Below are 19,586 nucleotides of genomic sequence, written 5' to 3'. Positions count from 1 at the left end.
CTTGGTTTAGTGCCGGGATTTGAGGTGTCTTTTGTGAGTCGCGTGTTAACGTTCATGGAGTACTATTCACTTGGATGGTACTTTAATATTTGATAAAGAAGCATTAGATAAAGAACACAGTAATCAACGATTGAGAGTGTGTATGATGCGTTTATACATTATTGATACACCCAGGGGATTTAGGTTTGCAGGGTTTTAGAGATAAAAATGTTTGGCTTCCTCCATTTGTATAGGCAGTTCGCCTTCAAAGTTGCAGAGATTTCTAGATAATCGACGTGTCTATTGTGATCGATTGTATTCATTACAGATTGTTTTAATTGAAAAAAAAGTTCATATGAAAGTATATTTAAGATTTCATAAGTTCTTCACCCATACAAGTAGTAACCGTCTTGGTGATATTGAATGGGAACGCATGCAAATGTCGAAAATACTGCTCAATCACGTTTCTTTTATTCCTACGACTATAAATCCTACTATCATTAGTACAAGTGTTGTTTACTGAATTTTATTTGAAAATTAAATTAAGTACATGTCTCAAGGACTGTCTAGTTGCATAAACTTTTATTTATTACAGATTTCCGGGCTCTTAATTCTGTACATTGCATCTAACACCCAATGCTACATAGAGGCTTGTACCATGGGTATAATTCCTGTTTTAGTGTAATTAACATTGATAAAGCATGCTGGTTACACATGCTTAATGGAAAAATCTGGTTAATCAACTTTTTGAGATGATAGAGACCCGAATCATTTTTGTGTCCTCAGCGACCAAAACGGATACTCCGTGTCAACTTGGAGCGACATTTCTAAGAAAAGTATGGTCTCTGGTTGGCTGCAATTTCTGTTTCACCCGTTATGAATCAATAAGATCAAGCAATTGATGTCACTTTGATTTGACAAACAAGATCTTCTTCTCGCCTTCTTATTGATTAACAAGGATCTAAGCTGTCCTGTTGACTGAAATAACGCGCGTACATTTTCACTAACGAATTCTTAATTGACATGATTAGGCCCGATCGGAAATATTGCTGCTTTGCAGAGTAAGATGCTAAATGGAATAAGTGTACAGCGCACGACAAAAAGTCCATCAAATAATTGCTTTCCATAACAGAGGAAAACTTTATTTGCTAATCCCTCACGAAACGCGAGATATTAATCCTAGACACAAAAAGAAAGATTAAATTTTTCCATATCACCTCGGATGTTAATTGACAGATTGGGAAAAAGGTATTAAGGAATCTGCTGTAGCGATAGAATTGTATTGGATGGTTGTTCACTGTTGTTTTTAGTATCAGAAGGATTGTCCAGTTGAGAGCATTGTCATGCTTCCTTGTAATGACAACACATTCCAATAGAATAGTTACTTTCTGTTTGTAAGACCCTTAACTATCTCTACAACCACCTACATGTAGTTAGGTCTTGATTATGCTCCATGATATTTTTTTTTTCGACTTACTTTTACTAAATGTATATATGACCGATACTTTTCTTTTACAATAAATTACTCGACGAATTGACCCAGCGCATGTAAAATCTTAACTGTCTTGGAAGTGTTACAAAAACATAGATGTTCATATCTACAAAGAAACCCTTGACATGACTGTTTTTTCAGGAATGCTCTTAAATTCTTGAGTATGACAAACTAAGCAATGGATGTTCAAGGCAACGTGAACACGTAGAGATGTTGTTCCCGCTTAATTAGAAAAAGACTGCAATTGGTCTGCATCAAATGCCTCTCGAATTGTCACTTTACACTGTGACTGTATGTTTCAATTCAGTTTTTGTATAGTTTGCACGGCCGAGATGCAGTTTCATGAGTAGTTAGCTTAAGCACTATTAATGTATAGATGCTTATATGATCATTCTCACTCAAGTACATGCATCTGAATGGTGAATTTCAATAATCTTAAATTTTGCTATTATTTTTAATTTTTTCCATCACCTCTAGCGATATATAACTAACCACACTAATCAAGGGATTTAATTAGTACGATAATTATAGTTCCATTTTTCTTTAAAGTTGGACACATGCTAATGAAAAATACGGGTCTTTCCTTACTTAGATTGGGAAAATGGTACGATGGTACTTCATTACTGGTAACGAAAAAAGAGACCAATTTGAAGCTTTCGATTACTTAATAAAGAAGAAATTCTGGAAGCTGTCTCGACTGGAACTTGCAATCAAGACACGTTAGACAAATAAACCGGAAAAATGATAAAATTGCAGGGTTTAGAACTTTGGTTTCAATTTGTGCTGCAATTTTAAGGAAAAAAATTATTTTAATTCAATTTAAAACGATGTTAATTGATTCAGAAAAAGGAAAACGTTTGTTTTCCAGCTCTATTGGTTACAGAAGAGCTTAATGGATGCTAAGGTGTCTGTATCCTTCTGTCTGTTTGACGGTAAGCGATTTTTTAAAATGATTCAGTTTTGGTCACATTTAAACAAAACTTGGTACACAAGTACACTACACTAAGATCAGATCGGTTTTTGATTTTAATGAAAGTTGTTGTCATGGTTAATGAATAGAATTTTCTTTTAAAATTCTTTCAGTTAGTTACTCTTTTGATCTGATTTCGTTATCACTAAGTACACTAGTAAAATATACTAAGATACAGAATTCTGAAAGGGTTTTCGATTTCGACCAATGTTATTGTCATGCTTACGAAAAATAGAACTTTCTGTGAAATTCTTTAAAAACGCTACCCCCCCCCCCCTACAATATCGTTCTGATTTCTGTAATACTTTGGACACATGTATACTACACTATAGTACCGAATATCAGTTCTAATTGGTTGCAATAGTTACTAAAAATAGAATGAACGGAATTCTTTAGAGTCGCTACTCGATCTACCAACATTTTGGGTCTGATATTAAAAAAAAAACCTTGGTACACCTGTAGACTACTTGTTGGTGTTAATTGCCATAGCTAATAAAAAAGATTATGTGTGAAAATCTTTCAAAATGTCACTCCACCTAGAGTTGTGATTTGACTGCGTTAAAACTTGTTACAATTGTAGAACACGTGTACATTTAGGATACAAAATTCTAACACTCAATTTTATCAAGCCCAGGTGCTACTTTTCTATTCCGCTATTAGAAACTTGTACAAACCATTCGAGACTCACAGACTTTTAGTCTTTGGCAAAGTGACACTTATATTGACATATGTATTTCATAAACTAACCACCTGAAAAAAGTATAGGAGCACTGACAGAAGACTCCAGGGCTTGCAGTTCAAGCTAGTATTGATAGCAAATGTGTTTTATGAATGTTTCGTTGGTGCCATAGTGTTTGCATAAAATCTGTCTTGCCTTGTCCCGAAGCAAAATCCGAAATCGAGAGCAAAACAAAGTCATCACAGTGCTTCATCAATCCTATATCCCGAAATCGCATTTGAATTATGTGATAATTATGTGACGTGTTTACCGTAAATTTATCACGTATAGAGAGCTGACACATGCGAGTGAAATTGCGGAGCATTTAGTGTTTAAATGCGTGAAGCAATTGGGTTTGATTTTCTTTCGTGTGCAGAATTAGCCAATCTCTGCTGATTTTAAATTGAATTATTCAATAAACACAAATTGAACAATGTTTTGAGCCCCCAGGCTTCACGTAATCTCACCAGGAGCATTTTTACAAATTAACAAAAATATTTAATAGCCAAAATGCATCAGAGAGTTTAAAACAACACATTTCCGCTTCTTTTAAGTAATCCTTGTTCTGGAAAGAAAGTGAAATGCAGAATCGATGTTTCCATTTATTTAAATTTCATCCATAAATTGTGATTTTTGAAGATATGTCTTCTTAATGTACCTTCTAGGGAACAGAAATGTGGTGACGTCACATTTCAAAGCAGACGACAAAATAGAACTTCGGAGTCCATTAGTAAATATGTGCGCTCATGTGCACGAATAATCATCAGAAACAAAAAATGACGGATACAGTTTCAATAGCCAATGCACACCGGAATTTATGGTGTTTTCAGTAATTATAGAAAACTTGAGATAATGTCTAATTAGTGATCAGGGAGTTAGCAGCTGAAAAATCATATCTTAATTCTAAGTAGCAAATTGGTCGAATCGATATGCCACAAATTGTTCACTTTTTCCCCTCAGCAAAAAAGTTTTCAGTTTACCTTGTCCTCAATTGTAGTAAGAGAAAAAAAACTCAATTGCAGGGGCTTTCATAAAATTTGTATATAAGAATTATATGAATATCTCATCGACTGTTCTATTGTTCTTTTCACCTTTAGATGTATATTTCTTTGTTATTTACATACAAATTATCTGTAAATCAAATCGCAAAAATCATTTTTCCTTTCTCCATTCCATCATGCAGATTCTGTTTTGCTTTTTACAAAAATCAAAAAAAAACTTGTTTTCCGTCATTCTCTGAAAGAGATCGTATTTGGGATCTTTTTATAGATATTTTGACAGATTTTTATATAGATGTTTTGATAGACTTCTGTTCTCTATTTCTACAAGATTTATGAATGCATATATCGATACATGAATGTATTTACATGTATTGAGGATACATGTAAATAAATATGCTCTCACATTAATATGTTACAAAATCCATATATTGTGTTTGATGTACCAAAATTTCCATTTATTATGCCCATTTTCATTCACGAATTCGTCTACTTTCCTTTAAAGCATGTGAAGCTGCGATTTTTCCGTTGCTAATTTCGTTTTATGTTCCCTTGGTATTCTCGGCGCGACGCCTCTTGAGCACTACTAATTCGTATGAAATTCCTGTAATGATAATTCGTACATCGATGGGAAGCATCGTTGATATTGTCAGATATTTTTAATATTTCCCCCCTGGGATGAATTTATTCTGGGAAATTCATGGAAAGTATATGCATGTAACAGACATATGGGAAATATAAATGTTTCAGAACCCAGCAGTCCGTACATTACCCCCACTAACAGTCACTGCTTGCTTGCTTGCTTACGTCATAAAAAGGGTGCAAGATTTAAAGTTCTTCGTTTTAACAAAATTTAAAAAAAAAGAAATTGTATAATTCAACTGTTATAACGTATACCTATTGAAGTTCTTAACGATTTTTTGGGAGGATCTTTTGTAAATATTGACAATTATGTCCTTATATACTCCATGGTTCTGATATTCTGCCCTGTTACTTTCGACTTATCATCAGACGCTTAGCAGATTCTTACTCGGATTCCATTAGGGAAAGATCCCTTAATGTTAAAAAACTAAAAGCTAGGCTGGCGATGGGGATACTTTACGGCTAACAGAAATAGCTTTCTAGAGTTCTATTTCTCTTAGCTGAAGGAAAAAAGTCTAATCTGTGGAATTATTGACATTTGTTGATGAATTGTCTTTAAAAAAGAGACACCAGACATTAGAGTCAAACATCTCTTTCTCTTTTTTAAATTCTTATAAGAAGTTGTAATTTTTTCTTCATTTCATACATCATGCATATGGAAGTTTTTGCCATGTACCAGAGGGATTATTAAATACAACTCGCACAATTCAAGACTAATTGTCTAAAGTCATTCGATATTTATGTCTTCTAATTAGTAATCTGAATCCTTCAATACTGCATCGGTAAAGACACTGATTTATTTTCCAGTCAAAATAATTTTCATTTGTTAAGAGAAAAAGGTGCAAGAAAAATAAATTTATCGCACGGGAAAGAAAAATATTATTATTTTATGCTTTCTTACCTTTCAAGAAAAAGGTAATATCGAATTTCTCATATGTTTACGTTTCCTCCTAAATCTGGCAGTAACAGTAACCCTCTCCCATTTAAGGCAGTGTGTGTAATGAAACCACATTCAACGCTAAATGGTTTTCAATATCGGAAAGCTCCTCTCGGACTCGGATCAATATTGATCTTCATTTTGCTTTAATATCCAGAGTTTGTTCTATAATTCAATCACCAGGGCTGTTCTAAGTGTCCTCCGAGCATTGCTTTTAACCACTATCATAATCCGGCCCCTGCTGATAGTGAGAACTATTTCATTGTCATGCGCATGTGCAAACCAACAAGGACCGCTGGAGTCCCGATAGCGCGTTTTAAATGATTTTCTAAATTCCAAATTTTATTTTTCATGGCTAAAAATGTCTTTGTTGCTCATAAATCGAAGATTGATCGGATTATATAGAAATCATTAGCGATATTCGTGTTTCTGAGTTTACGGTATTAGCGTTTAATTTCCGCATACGATCGTATCCATTTTGACGTACGACTGCGACCATGCCATCTCAACATCCTCTTATTCAATTAATCGCATTAGAGTGCCTATAGTGAAGGCAAAAGCAGATCCTGTCATTAACGATGGCGATAGGCACCTGAAAGCTTCGGGTATACTGCTAATGAGAGAGAGAGAGAGAATTGTTTCACACGATATTTCATTATTTACTGTTAAATTTGTTTTGTCTTCGTTCATTTTGTTTTCATTTATTAACTCTTTTATTTTATTATTATTATTATAATAGATTTGGATCACATGAGCTATGAAATATTTGTGATTACTTTTCCAAAAAGCGTTTTCATTTCCAATATCGGGTTCAAGAGATGGCTTCTCATAAAAGACCAAAGTCAATAATTTTAAGAGATATGATGACTTCGGGGTTGAAATTACGCAGTAATTTTGCTACGATGGATATCCCTTATCCCACTCATAAAATAATGCATATGCCCAAATATCAGAAAAGTCAGATTTATTTTCTCCTATCTGTGCAATGGCTGGAAAATTAAAAAGAAAATTGTCAAGAACAAAGGGACCGATAACACATTGGGAGCGCTTAAGAAATCGATGTTAGGGCTTCATTAAAATGATATGTCGAAGCTTTAGATAAACTAACAGATTTTTTTCCTTCCAATTCCAATTTTGAAAGAAATAAATCAAACCGTTGTTTATCTGCCAACTTTTAAATATTAGTCCAGTATCAATTTCCTCAAACCTTAAGTCCTGGTGTGTTAATTATCCGTTGTATGCTCAAAAGAAAAACATCGATATTAATTAAAACTGAACAAATATGGCTGTGTAAATTGGTTTATTAAATCTTGGTCGTAAATATCCGGAATAGACACCCCTTTTCATTTAATTCTTTGCATAAATATATAACAAACAATAGTTTATTTGATCAAGATCTCCCCCTATATAGCATACAGAGATATGCTTTTTCGTGTTTTTATATTCCCCAAAAGGCTAATTTACAGTAAGAAAAAAATAACAAGCCTGAATCATATGGGGGAGATATGTGTATGTCTAGGATATTAACTTAATTATCGATGACAAGAAATCTATATTATATTAGCATAAAAACAATGCGTGGTATATGCATATTGGGAAATGGAAACATAAAAAGTGTTAGGGGGAACAGCTTCTTTTTTAGGTCACATGAGAAACTCAGGTGACCTATTGCTATCTATTTTCGTCCGTCGTCGTGCGTTGTCCGTTAACATTTGAACATTTTTAGCTTCTTCTCTGGAGTCACTGAACCAAATTCAACCGATTATAGTATAGAACATTTATGAGTGAAGAGGAACAAAAATTGTGAATTTCGTGGTCCCCTCCCCCTAAGGCTTTAGGAGTGGGGCTAAAACCATCAAAATTAGTGCTATCTTTAAAATTCTTCTTCTCTACTCCTGGACATCATGCAGTTAAACTATATGCATGATTGTAATGGGCATTGAGCCGTATACCAAAATTGTGAAATTCACGGCCCCAGGGTCAGGGGTTCTGAAGTAAGGGTGGGGCTCTAATGATCATATCGTGAAAATGCATAAATTCTTTAAATATCTTCTCTCCCCCGCATACAAAGCAGATAAAAAAGGTGCATTGTTATGATGATCAAGGGTGCCTCTTCAAAATTGTGAAATCTGTGGCCCCTGGGTGAGGGGTTCTGCAGGAGTGGGGAGGGGGGCTGTATGATTATATTGTGAAAGTGCATTGTTTCTTTGAAATCTATTTCTCTGCAACTGGGTATTAAGCAAACAAACCAAGTATATAGTTTGATGAGCAGGGGTGCCTCTTCCAAAATTGTGGCCCCAGGGTCAGGGTACTGCTGGAAGAGGGAGTTCTATTAACTATATAGTAAAAATGCATTATTTCTTTGAAAATCTTCTCTGTTCCTGGATATTTTACAGATAAACTAAGTGTACAGTTATGATAAGCAAAGTTGACTTATACAAAATTGTGAATTTCATGGCCCCTGGGTTAGGGGCTCTGGTATTAGGGTGAGATTCTATTGATTATATAGCGAAAATGCATTAATTCTTTGAAAATCTTCTTTTCTGCTTCTGGATATTTTGCAGATAAATTAAGTACATGGTTATAATGATCAAGAGTGCCTCTTCTAAAATTGTGAGATTTTTGGCCTCATGGTCATAAATTCTGAGAGATGGTGGGGGCTCTATTGATTATGTAGAGAAAGTGTATTATTTCTTTTAAAATCTTCTCTGCTACTAGGTATTAAGCAGACAAAACAAGTGCATAGTTATGATGAGCAAGGGTTCCTCTTCCAATATTGTGATTTTCAAGGCCCCTGGGTAAGGGGGTCTCGTGTTAAGGCATGGCTCTATTGATTATTTAGTGAAATTAAATTAATTCTTTGAAAATCTTTTTGAATGCTCCTAGATATTTAACAGATAAACTACGATCAAGAGAGCCTCTTTCAAAATTGTGAAATTTGTAGCCCCAGGGTCAGGGGTTCAGGTTGGGGAGGGTGGGGGTCTGTTGAACTGTTTAATATATAGTAAAATGCATTATTTCTTTGAAAATCTTCTCTGCCCATGGATATTTAGTAAACATAAGTGCATGCTTATAATGAGCAAGGGTTCTTCTTCCAAAATTGTGATTTTCTTGGTCCCTGGGTTAGGGGCTGTGGTGTAAGGTTGGGGCTATGTTGAATCCTTAGTGAAAATGCAAAATTCGTGGGGGGTCAATTTTCGTTGATTGCTTAAATTTACAGGTTCGTGGGGACGTATTTTCGTGTATTCACTCATATCTACAAAAGGAAATATGACTTTGAAACCCTGGTATATTAGTTCGTGGAGGATGTAAGTTCGTGGATGAAGGGTACCCACGAATATTCAGCCACCCCGAAATCCAATTATTCCACAGAATATAAAGTTGTAATAAGCAAGGGTAATTTTTACCAGATTTTTGAAATTCTGCAACACTTGGTAGACTTTTAATAATAAAATGGGACAAAAATACCTTATCTTTGTACATTAAATGATCTTCAAAGACTAAGAGAGGCCAGTGTGAGAGGGAATGAGATGTATTTTCTAATAGTGCCTACCTATTTTCTTTAGTCTGCTTGGGGATTGTGACAAATGGGGGCAAGTGCAGGCAAATAAATAAATAACTTTAAGATTTGTTACTGAGCATTAAATTATTTTTTTTTTAAAATGAAGCTTTTTTAAAAAAAAAAAAAGCTGACCCCAGATCATCCTGTTTCTCTTGGTTTTGGGCAACAGAGCTTCATTTATCAGCTTGTATTGTTTTATTTCATATTCAATCTATGGATCCTTTACAGTGTTACATTATATTCAGATGACCTTTAAGGCCCTTGGGCCTCTTGTGTAAGTGTCTAGGCATGTAAAATTGGTCGTTCATAGGAAAATCAGTTCTTTCTGCAATTAATTTATGACACCTTTACAATGTACACATTTTAATGACCAATTTTACGATGGTTATTTTTCATTGAGTTGTATATATATATATATATATATATATATATATATATATATATATATATATATATATATATATATATATATATATATATATATATATATATATATATATATATATATATGCAAAAAAAGAAAGAAAACTTCCTTGACTGGCGATCACACTGGCATAGATAATCAATTACCATACCCTCACCGCATCTTTTATGTCCGAATGTCTCAGGACTTGACACAATGGGAGATGTAAACTGATGAAAACTGTAGAACCTGTGAAACAACAGGCGATGAACGATAGAACATCGTTATTTTATTAATACTTTTTACCACCATCGAAACCAAGCCCTCCATTTTTTTCCCTCTGAGATTACAAGAATGATGTTGCATCCGAAGGTTGGGTAAGAAGAAACTACATCTTGTTCCGGGACAATCGACCATCTTTGTTGCAGAAAATAAAACATAAAAAATTATCTAAAGCCATATTTATACCAATCATTTACTGTGAGTATATGAACAATGAAAATAAATGTCATTGCCTTCTCTGTTTGTTTAATCTATGTGAAATATCTTTGTACAACCCCATTTGTAAATGTAAGACAGTGAAAGTTGCTGCAGAATCCGATACATACGAGTCTCAATAAATCAAAAGACTTTTCTGATTGCGTCAAAATTAATGAATGCATTTTTTCCACATTTTCTGCTGCAATTTTATAACATTTCTAAGTAGGCACATGAAGTGGCATATTTCTTCCATCTATATGCAAGTTATTTTTCGATTGTATTTAAGTGCGAGGGAATTATCTCAACATGGAACTTATGTCAATATGCAAGATAGTTATGTTAACATGAAACGTAACATTCCCTTTAAATGAGGAAATTTAGATGATTTGTCCTACGGACCCTGTTTGTAAGGGGCTTGTCCCGTGACACAGTTTAACTATATTCTAGCTAACTAGAGGAAACTGTGCCCTCATATCAGATGTAATAGTGACATATTACATGTATTGCTGTTTTTTAGGTCAATACGATGATTTAGCCACCTGAGGAGTACAACATTCACCGAGCCCTATTGACTAAATCATCGTGTTGACTGGAAAAAAAGCAATGATTGTTTTATCATATGAGTCAATGATTAAATGATACAAATTTGTTAAGCAAACCATGCCATCTTTCTTGATTGTTTACATTCCTTGAAGTCCTAGGCGAACAGAGTGAGAGAAATGGGATAAAAGTAGTTTTACCAGTTGCATTAATTTGGAATTTCTTGGTCTATTTTTGTTGCAATGTAGAAAAAATGTTAAGTTCATCTTGAAGTCAAATGGAGGTGAAATTACTATTCATAATCAATTATATTAATTTAACAGTTCTCTATTTTCTCCATTGTATAATAAAAATAAACGTTATGTTCACCTGGATGTTCAGGTGCAGGTGAATATAACGTAGTATGATTTCTACAATGTTGGATCTTAGCCAGTCACAGAGTTAGGAATTATTCAATCATATGATAATTCAAGTCCAAATGATAGCTTGAACACAACTCTACATTAGTAAATTAAACTGTGACCTATTTTACACGTACACATTAGGAAAGTTGCATATGTTCTTTGATGTTGATCTGAAAAAGAACAGCAGGATTAAGGCATCCTCACAACGTCAGGGGTCCTGAGTCAACACGTTGCTGTTGGACCCCTGATAAATTCCACTTGGTTTTATTTAGACTTGCTTTCTCATTGAGAAGCACCAATCAAATTGAAGTAGACAGATGATGTAAACAGAAAGGAATCAGTTGACACCCAAAATGCACATGTTACGCATTGTTCATCACCGAAAGACTTAATGTGATTGGTTAAGAAATACGAAAAACAATCAAGATTTGTAATTTTTCTTGAAAGACGTCGCTGCAGTCAGCCCGCAAGATATGGAATAAAATTTGCCAGGGGTCAAACGTGTTGACTCAGGACCCCTGACGTTGTGAGGATGGGGTTTAGGTCACTCAAGTGAGCGTTTTGGCCCATGGGATTCCTGTTATATTCCTCATTTGGCTAATTTACAGTAAGAAACAGAGTGATGTGGGGAATATATGTCTATGTATAGGATATTAATTAAATTATCGACGGCAAGAAATCATAGTTTGAAATTTTTGTCATTTCTTTGCACTTCCTGACAAACGTTTGTTTGATAAATAGATTTAATTAGACATGCTTTTTCCCACAATGCGAAGAATACAATAAATGTGGAGCAAGACTTACTGCAAGATTTGCTTTGAGAGATGAGGAATATGATAGACAATATGTCATGTTACATGAAATAAAAAGAACTATATGTTCATGACCTATTGATATATTGATATAATTTATTTGAAAATCAGATTTGTCTGGGAAAGGTATAAAGGAATGTCAGTTAAATAAAAAAAATTGATTTGTTGATATATATACATGTATATATATATATATATATATATATATATATATATATATATATATATATATATATATATATATATATATATATATATATATATATATATATATATATACGTTTGTATATTGTTTTATCAGAACTATCATTTTTCCTGTTTTTTCATGTTTGTTTCCATTTGATGTTTCTTAATGTTTCCCGAAAAAAGAACATTTTTTTCGTACGCCTTAAATAGACTTAATTTATGACAAATCCCCTTCGAAGTGTTTTCTACTAGTACAAAAATGAAAACAATAGGGAAAGGACAAGCTCTTTAAGAGCTTTAATTTCTGCAGTATACAGTCGTTATAAAGATCGATGCCCAGTGTAAAGCTTTTTGACTAGTAAATCTTATAGAATCCCTCAACCCTAACAGGTTTATTTTTCTTGTTGACGGTTCAAAGTCAGAAGTGGTGCCTAATGGTCCATTACCAGGTGGTTCCTTATGAAATCATGTAACTGTTATATAACAGGGACGTATATACTATATATAGAATATACATCCCTGCTGTTACGAATACACCTTCAAGGAGTCTGAAGATGGCGTCTTTCTCCACACTAGGAGTGACGGTTATCTCCTCAATCTGGCCAGACTCAGAGCCAAACACAAAGATATACGTAGAGTCCTCGTCAGGGAATTGCTGTTTGCAGATGATGCAGCCTTACCTGCCAACACTGAGGAAGCACTGCTGCGACTTTAATCTCAGTGAGATTCGTCGAGACTAAAAAATTTTGGACTGACGTCTGTCTAAAATTTTTAGTCTCGACGAATCTCGCTGAGATTACTGCGACTTATCACCCGATTTGACAATGCTTGTCCTGAGTTTGGACTCACCATCAGTCTGAAGAAAATAAACATCACGGAACAGGATGCTAGCACCATTCCCCAAAACACCATCGGTAGCCACATACTGGAGGTTGTTGAAAATTTTACCTACTACGGCTCAACCATCTCAAGCAAACTATCTCTTGATGTTGAAATAAACATAAGCAATAGTCTTGATAGCAAATGCAATGGCTCGACTTAAAAAGAGAGTTTGGGACAACATTATGCTGACAACAAGCACAAGAAGAAAGTGTACAGAGCCTGCGTCCTGAGTACATGCACCTTCTTCTATGGAAGTGAATCATGGACACTGTACTCCTGTCAAGAGTGCAGTGTCCAGGGCCTGAGTTGGTCGCGGCCCGAAGACCTTTAAGGAGGGAGGAATGTGGCGGTCTGACAGGTTCGATCGTCGGTGGCCAGATAGCTCAGTTGGTAGAGCACCTGACTGGAGATAGCAAAAGTAAAGCAGTAAATACAATTACAAAAGAGGACCATAAAGTGCAGTGGTCACCTAGGTCCCCTGGTCCTACTGTTCTTCGGAAGAAAAATTTTAAATTCCACATTGGACCTACCCTAACCCCAAGGGATTATGATTTAACTAAACTTGAATCCACACGAAATTGGGGTGCTTCAATATGACTAACATGGCCAGTAAGTACGTCCGTCCTTCCGTCCGTTACGCTTTGGGGTACCCATTTCTTATCCGCAACTCCTCTTCTACCACTGAATAAATTTTGATGAGACTTTCACAGAATCTTTGTTACATAGTGCCATTGTGCATCATCTATTTTACTTTTTTGATCGGACATATTTTTCGGGTTTCCTATAGCAAAACATAGACACTGCCATTCTTCTATAATACGGGGGGTACCCATCTCTTATCCGCAACTCCTCCTGTACTACCATCGAATAAAATTTAATGATTCTTTCACAGAATCTTTATAACATAGATCTTGTGTACCTCCTATTTTACTTTTTGATTCGACACATATTACGGGTTTCTCATAGCAAATATGGGCACTGCCATTCTTTCTTTAATATCAAGGGTACCCATTTCTTATCCGTTAAATAAACCACTGAATTTAATGATACTTTCACAGATTCATTACATAGTGCCATTGTGACCTCCTACTTTGTTTTGATGGGACAGATATTTGGGCTTTCCATTGGCAAAATGGACTTTGCCAAATTAATATAGTCATATGGGGGGGGGGGGGGGGAATCATTTGTGAGCTCAGTGCTCACAGTACCTCTTGCTTTAACTCAAAAAAATCTAACAGTTTACATATTTCCATAATTACAAAGTATATCATAATATGTCATTCACTTCTTTATTTTACATAAGCAATTTGGATCAATGCAAAAATACAATAAGTTGTGCTATTGTTAGATAGAGAATTACCACAAAGAGTGGTTCAAACACTACTAAAATTGTTTTGAGAGAAATATTGCGGGTAAACAGCACATGAATTTAACTACATTTAATTACATATAATTTATCTATTTTCAATCTTATAAAATTTGTATTAGTGTGTGTACTGTAGAGTACTATAATGCAAAACTATTATAATACTTGTATTATGACACAATTCTTTAAGTGTGTACCGACCTTTATTCTAAGAAAGTGTGTTTATGAATATAAAAGATTTATAATATATATTTAATATATTACATGTATGATACAAATCTTACAGTGTGTACCAGCCTTTATTCAAAGAAAGTGTGTATATGAATAATTTAGTGTGGCCCTGCAAATCCTAAAAAGTTTTTTTTTTATCGCTGTGTAAATCTGATCCCTAATTATGGCCCCATCCTACCTTCGGGGGCCATAAATTTAACAAATTTGAATCTCCACTACCTGAGGATGCTTGCATCTTCATGTGACTAATAATTAATGGCCCTTCTGTTTTAATCCCTTATAATTTTGATTTTATAAAATCTTCCCCTCTCTCTATGTTGATTTATATATACAGTGGGGTAGAATTTTTTATAAAATGTTTGTTTTAGGTGATTTTTCAAATTGATGGTATGAATCATATCACAAATATGTCATTGAAAGATAATTTATAAGAAAAAAGTCAAAAAGGGCTGGGGTCAATATTTGGAAGGGGGGGGGGGAGGTGTTGTCCTCAAGCACCTATAATCTCTTCGATTTATGTCATCATAGTTTTCAGCAACTCTTTGAGACATTACTATGTTGCAATTTCCACTCCAAAAGGCAATTAACTGTGACATAAATAGATTAATATCTTAATTAAAAAAACTGCAGTAATATGCAATAAATCTTTATTTTCAATTTCTCTTAATAATTCATGTAGTAAATTACAGTTTTTCATGTTGCATGTATTCTATTCAGATCTCATTCTTGACAATCACAACTCTATATGGTTATTTATATGGTTGTTTTCATCAATGATTCATGCATGTCTTGGTGAAACATGAAAACAATGGCAAAGGTTCAATGAATAATTTATGCTTAACTTACATATTGCGTAAATCACTAGTTTCAAGAACTGTTCTTCATTTAACATTTTGATATGTTTGGTAAATGCAGGCCCGTAGGAAGCAATTTCAGTTTGGGGGGGCACAGCCAAACATTTTTCAGTTGACAGTTGAGGGGGCACTACCAAAAATTTTCTGACAAGCAAAAAATATAGTATCTATGTTTACTATAGTAATCTATATATCAGCAAAATTATTGGGGGAGCACGGCCCCCCCGTGCCCCCCCGGTTCCTACGGCCATGAAATGTATCCCTGAGTCAATTGTAATTTACCATACATTCAATAGAAAAATTTTGTATCACCTAAAAAATATTATGGAATTCATAATTTTAGTATCCAGATTCAACAGAGCCCTTAGGACCATTTATTTACCTATGTAGATAATGATTTACTTGGAATTTTATCTATAGTATAATGGAACTTTCTTCTACATGCCCAAAGGTACCAATACAATAAGTGCACTTTCACTTTCATTATAACCAGACACATTCTATTACACTTGTACGTGGACACAAATATTCCCAGAATGCATCACTCTTGTTCCACTACTTTGAGGTGAATTTTAGCGGGTGCCACTTTGATGTCCTCCACATCTGAATCACTGCTAGAAGTATCCGAGTCACTAGTGTCATTATCGTAGGCACCAAGTCCGGGCAAAATGCCAATAATTTTAGCTGTCTGCAGACCTTGTGGATTTGATGATGGTGTCTTCTGATCTGAAGTTTCTGAATATATAAAATGACAATAGGAATTTTTCAATAAGAATATTAATTTTCTAAAGGTATCTTTTATAAAAAAAATCTTTATTGTCACTAGCAAGACAAACAGAATGGTATTCCTTTGTGTAGTACATGTATCTGTCATCTATGAAAGTTGGCAGTCTGTCTGGCTGGAGTTAATTAAATAGTTATCATTAATCTTTTTGATGCTTCATTCACAGAAATACTAATTTTAGTAAAATGCAACTTGTCTAAGGTCATGACAGATGAAGTTTCCCAAGCACATTCTTTTCTGTGTCTTTTTTTTTCTTATTTTTGTGAGCTCGAGTGAGGAAAAGGGAAGGGTTCACTGGTTTTAATTTTTATTTTAAATCTTTCTTTATAAAGAATATAAATGAATTTAACAGGTGGAAAGAAGTTGTGTTACAGAATGCACACCTACCTTCTGAAGAGAGTTTCCTCTTTTTGCTTTCTTCACTTGTTTCAACACTACAATAAAAATACAAACAGGCATATAAAAAAATAAAAGGATGAGAAACACTTAAACTATATTTGATCAAGTAGCATATTTAAATCAATTAAAAAAAACGACCTCTCAAAAAGCTTAACTGTCCTCTTAACATTCAATTTCCCACATGTTGGGCACAGGTCAACCCACCTTTTCCTCTTAACGACTCCGGCCAGTAATGCCTGTTGTGATTTTTTATTTGATGCTCCTCCTATCTGTTGTTTAACTGTTGGTTTCTTTTCCTCTTTTGGCCTGGAGTCATCTATTTTGTGCACATTTGCTTCTTGTTTTTGTCAAGGTTCTATAACCTTTATGTTATTAAATTGCACAAACAATATGCCTATAGTACCTTCTCTCCAATATCTAGAATTCTGTCCTTATGTTTACAGCTTCTACTGTTACCATTTCTTTCTTTTTTTTCATTTCTTTTTTCAAAAGGATAAACCAAACCTTTATCCCATCACTTTCTGGACTTACATTTTAAAAAAATCCATTCTGGTATAGCACTATTTTATTTTTCTTTATTTAATATCTACTCATAGAAATCCTGAATGCAAGGGGGAAAAATTAAAATTCAAAGGATTTTGAAACTTTTGTTCAAACAATTTATTAGGGGCTTGTATAAATTTTATATTATTGGTTGGTGCTTCAGTTTTTGTGCCAGAAATTAATATTAACATGTACTATCATTCTTTTTTCTTTATTTAATATCTACAAGTAGAAATCCTGGATGCAAGGCAAAAAAAAAAAAAAAAAAAAAAAATTAAAATTCAAAGGATTTTGAATCTTGTTCAAACAATTTATAGAGGCTTGTATAAATTTACATTATTGGTTAGTGCTTCAGTTTTTGTGCCTGAAATTAATTTTTAATAATTACATGTACTATCATTCTAAATTACACTTGAAGTGATTGATTTTAGATAGTTAACAATTCTGAGAACAGTTGTGGTATTATTTTTGATTGGAAAAGCCCAAGTACAAGCAGGTTCCATTCACTATAATCACTGAAATCTGTGTAACATGTGAGTGGGAGAAGGGTTCATTGAATATAGACAAACATAGTATCTATGCCCTGTTCCAAAGAAATTGCAAAAAATGATTAAATCTTATGAGTCAGATGCAACTAAATTAATAAACCTTTTTTACTGATATATGGGAGTTTACTCTATCATTTCAGTTGCATATTAGCAAATGCACTTTGAAAACGACCTTGGAACAAGTTTCTATAATGGCACAGGCAAATCAGCTCTTTTTCATTAAGTTAGAATTTAAGATCCTTTTTTAAAACACATTTTGACATATTCATCAATTACAAGAGCCCACTGTATGGCTCTTATCTGAAGTTTCATATTTTTTTTTTGTTTTTCATATATAAATATCCTTATTCATAAAAGGATATCTTAAGTTCCAGTATAATTCTAGCTTCCTCGCTGCTTCGAGCTTTTTCTATGGCAATCTGTCGATCTGACACATGGTCTAGAAATGCTACCTCATCCTCCTCTAGACCCTTTACACTGTTCTCTAGGAAGAAAGTAAAGAAGTTAAACATCATTGTTCATAGCCAGGAAGTCAGTGCAGATCTAACAATTCACAAAAGGAAATATCACAAAGAAAAGAAATACATGTACATGCACTACATGTAGCAGGCATTGATTTATTTTATGATGCATATGAAATGGATAACTGTATGATAGAGAAAAGCAGGAGTAAACATAAAATGCCACGTAAACTCACTCAGTGCAAATTGTTCCTCATATTCCTGGTCTTTCTTGTTTTTCTGTTCTTGAAGACGTTCATACAAAGATCTGTTGTCAATCACTTCCTCTGGACATTCTGGAACAGAATTAGTACTTGTTGACTTAGTACTGATCCCTAGGCACTATATTCACAATAATTTTAGAATTTTCATGACCGCATAGAGATTGTACCACTTAAGATTTTTAGACAACATGGTTGTGCTATATGAGCACTAGCATTCCCTGAGTAAGTACCAGTAAAGTCCCCAAACCCCCATCCCCCCACCCCACCCGCCATTCTTTTTAGTTAATTAGATAATCCTAATGACCAGATGGCCCCGTTACCTTCTGGATCATCAGGACCTCTCTTTTTGTCCCACTCTTCTTGTCTTTTCTTCCTTTTCTCTTCCAATGTATCCTGGCTGACAAACCTCGCAGACAAGTCCGAGGAAGACATCTCAACTTCTACCAAGTCTGCAAACAAAAAACAAATCATCTTGGAGTTTAACATTCAGCCTACAGTTTCACATGTTGTAGAGGAAATGAATCTTGCACCTGCAGGGATTTTCCACTCCATTTTGGGAATGAGGCCCAGGCCCTTGGAATTTGGAATTTAATGACATTTTATCACTTCTTGGGAAATTTTATTGCATGATGTTTTTTCAAGAAATAAACACTTATGATGAATAAAATTGATCTTTTACTTAATTATTCAGAACTGTAAATCAAAGAATAGATCAATTATAATAAAGTTTTAACCAAGTTTCTTTCAGATTTACCAGAACTTTGATCACAGTAACTTTGTGGGTTCATTTTTGGGATAAAGGGATGGATTTTGTAATTGGGAATGGTGCCTATATTCGGCCCTACATGGGGCGGTGGAAAATCCCTGCACCTTTAAATGGAATTCAAAATGCAGCTTAAACTGTCTCTTAAAATCTTGACAGAACAGACTAGGCCACTTAATTTAAATGGTATCATTTTAACATATTTCACACAATTTGGGGCACTCTCTTAATTAAAGATGTGTTCCAGCTTTTGATGGAGGAATATGGATGAATTCAAATTCATTTTGAAACTAATAATCACTCTCTAGCATGCAACTGTATAATTTAGTATATGCTTTTTATTTCTTGTGAGAGCTTTCAATATGATTA

The 19,586-nt window shown here is 34.2% G+C and overlaps 1 protein-coding gene across 1 annotated transcript; it reads right to left on the bottom strand.

The window, feature by feature from the left end:
* Positions 1–15,662: 15,662 nt before the first annotated feature.
* On the bottom strand, positions 15,663–18,910 carry LOC133204663 (PSME3-interacting protein-like). The gene is made up of 7 exons (XM_061340409.1): positions 18,775–18,910; positions 18,428–18,526; positions 18,094–18,214; positions 17,230–17,240; positions 16,844–16,976; positions 16,628–16,674; positions 15,663–16,191 (listed from the first exon to the last, which is right to left on the bottom strand). The coding sequence occupies exons 1-7, from the start codon at positions 18,884–18,886 to the stop codon at positions 15,998–16,000; spliced, it is 717 nt and encodes a 238-aa protein (XP_061196393.1). The 5' UTR covers positions 18,887–18,910; the 3' UTR covers positions 15,663–15,997.
* Between the last annotated feature and the right edge of the window lie 676 nt (positions 18,911–19,586).

Source organism: Saccostrea echinata, unplaced genomic scaffold (genome assembly GCF_033153115.1).
Source record: "Saccostrea echinata isolate AGI-Se365-2 ecotype Australia unplaced genomic scaffold, CSIRO_AGI_Sech_v1 ptg000054l, whole genome shotgun sequence".
In the NCBI taxonomy this organism is placed as follows: Eukaryota; Metazoa; Mollusca; class Bivalvia; order Ostreida; family Ostreidae; genus Saccostrea; species Saccostrea echinata.
The sequence above is the reverse complement of the archived record's forward strand: the minus strand, read 5'-3'. Positions and strand labels throughout refer to the sequence as shown.

What these genes read in the sequence shown, in the direction of transcription:
- LOC133204663 (XM_061340409.1), bottom strand. Translation starts at nt 18,886, where the DNA reads ATGTCTTCCTCGGACTTGTCTGCGAGGTTTGTCAGCCAGGATACATTG. An exon ending in TGAGGAACAATTTGCACTGA is followed by an intron (nt 18,215 to 18,427) that starts GTGAGTTTACGT and finishes CTTTCTTCCTAG; the next exon opens with AGAACAGTGTAAAGGGTCTA. An exon ending in GAGGAAACTCTCTTCAGAAG is followed by an intron (nt 16,192 to 16,627) that starts GTAGGTGTGCAT and finishes TTATATATTCAG; the next exon opens with AAACTTCAGATCAGAAGACA.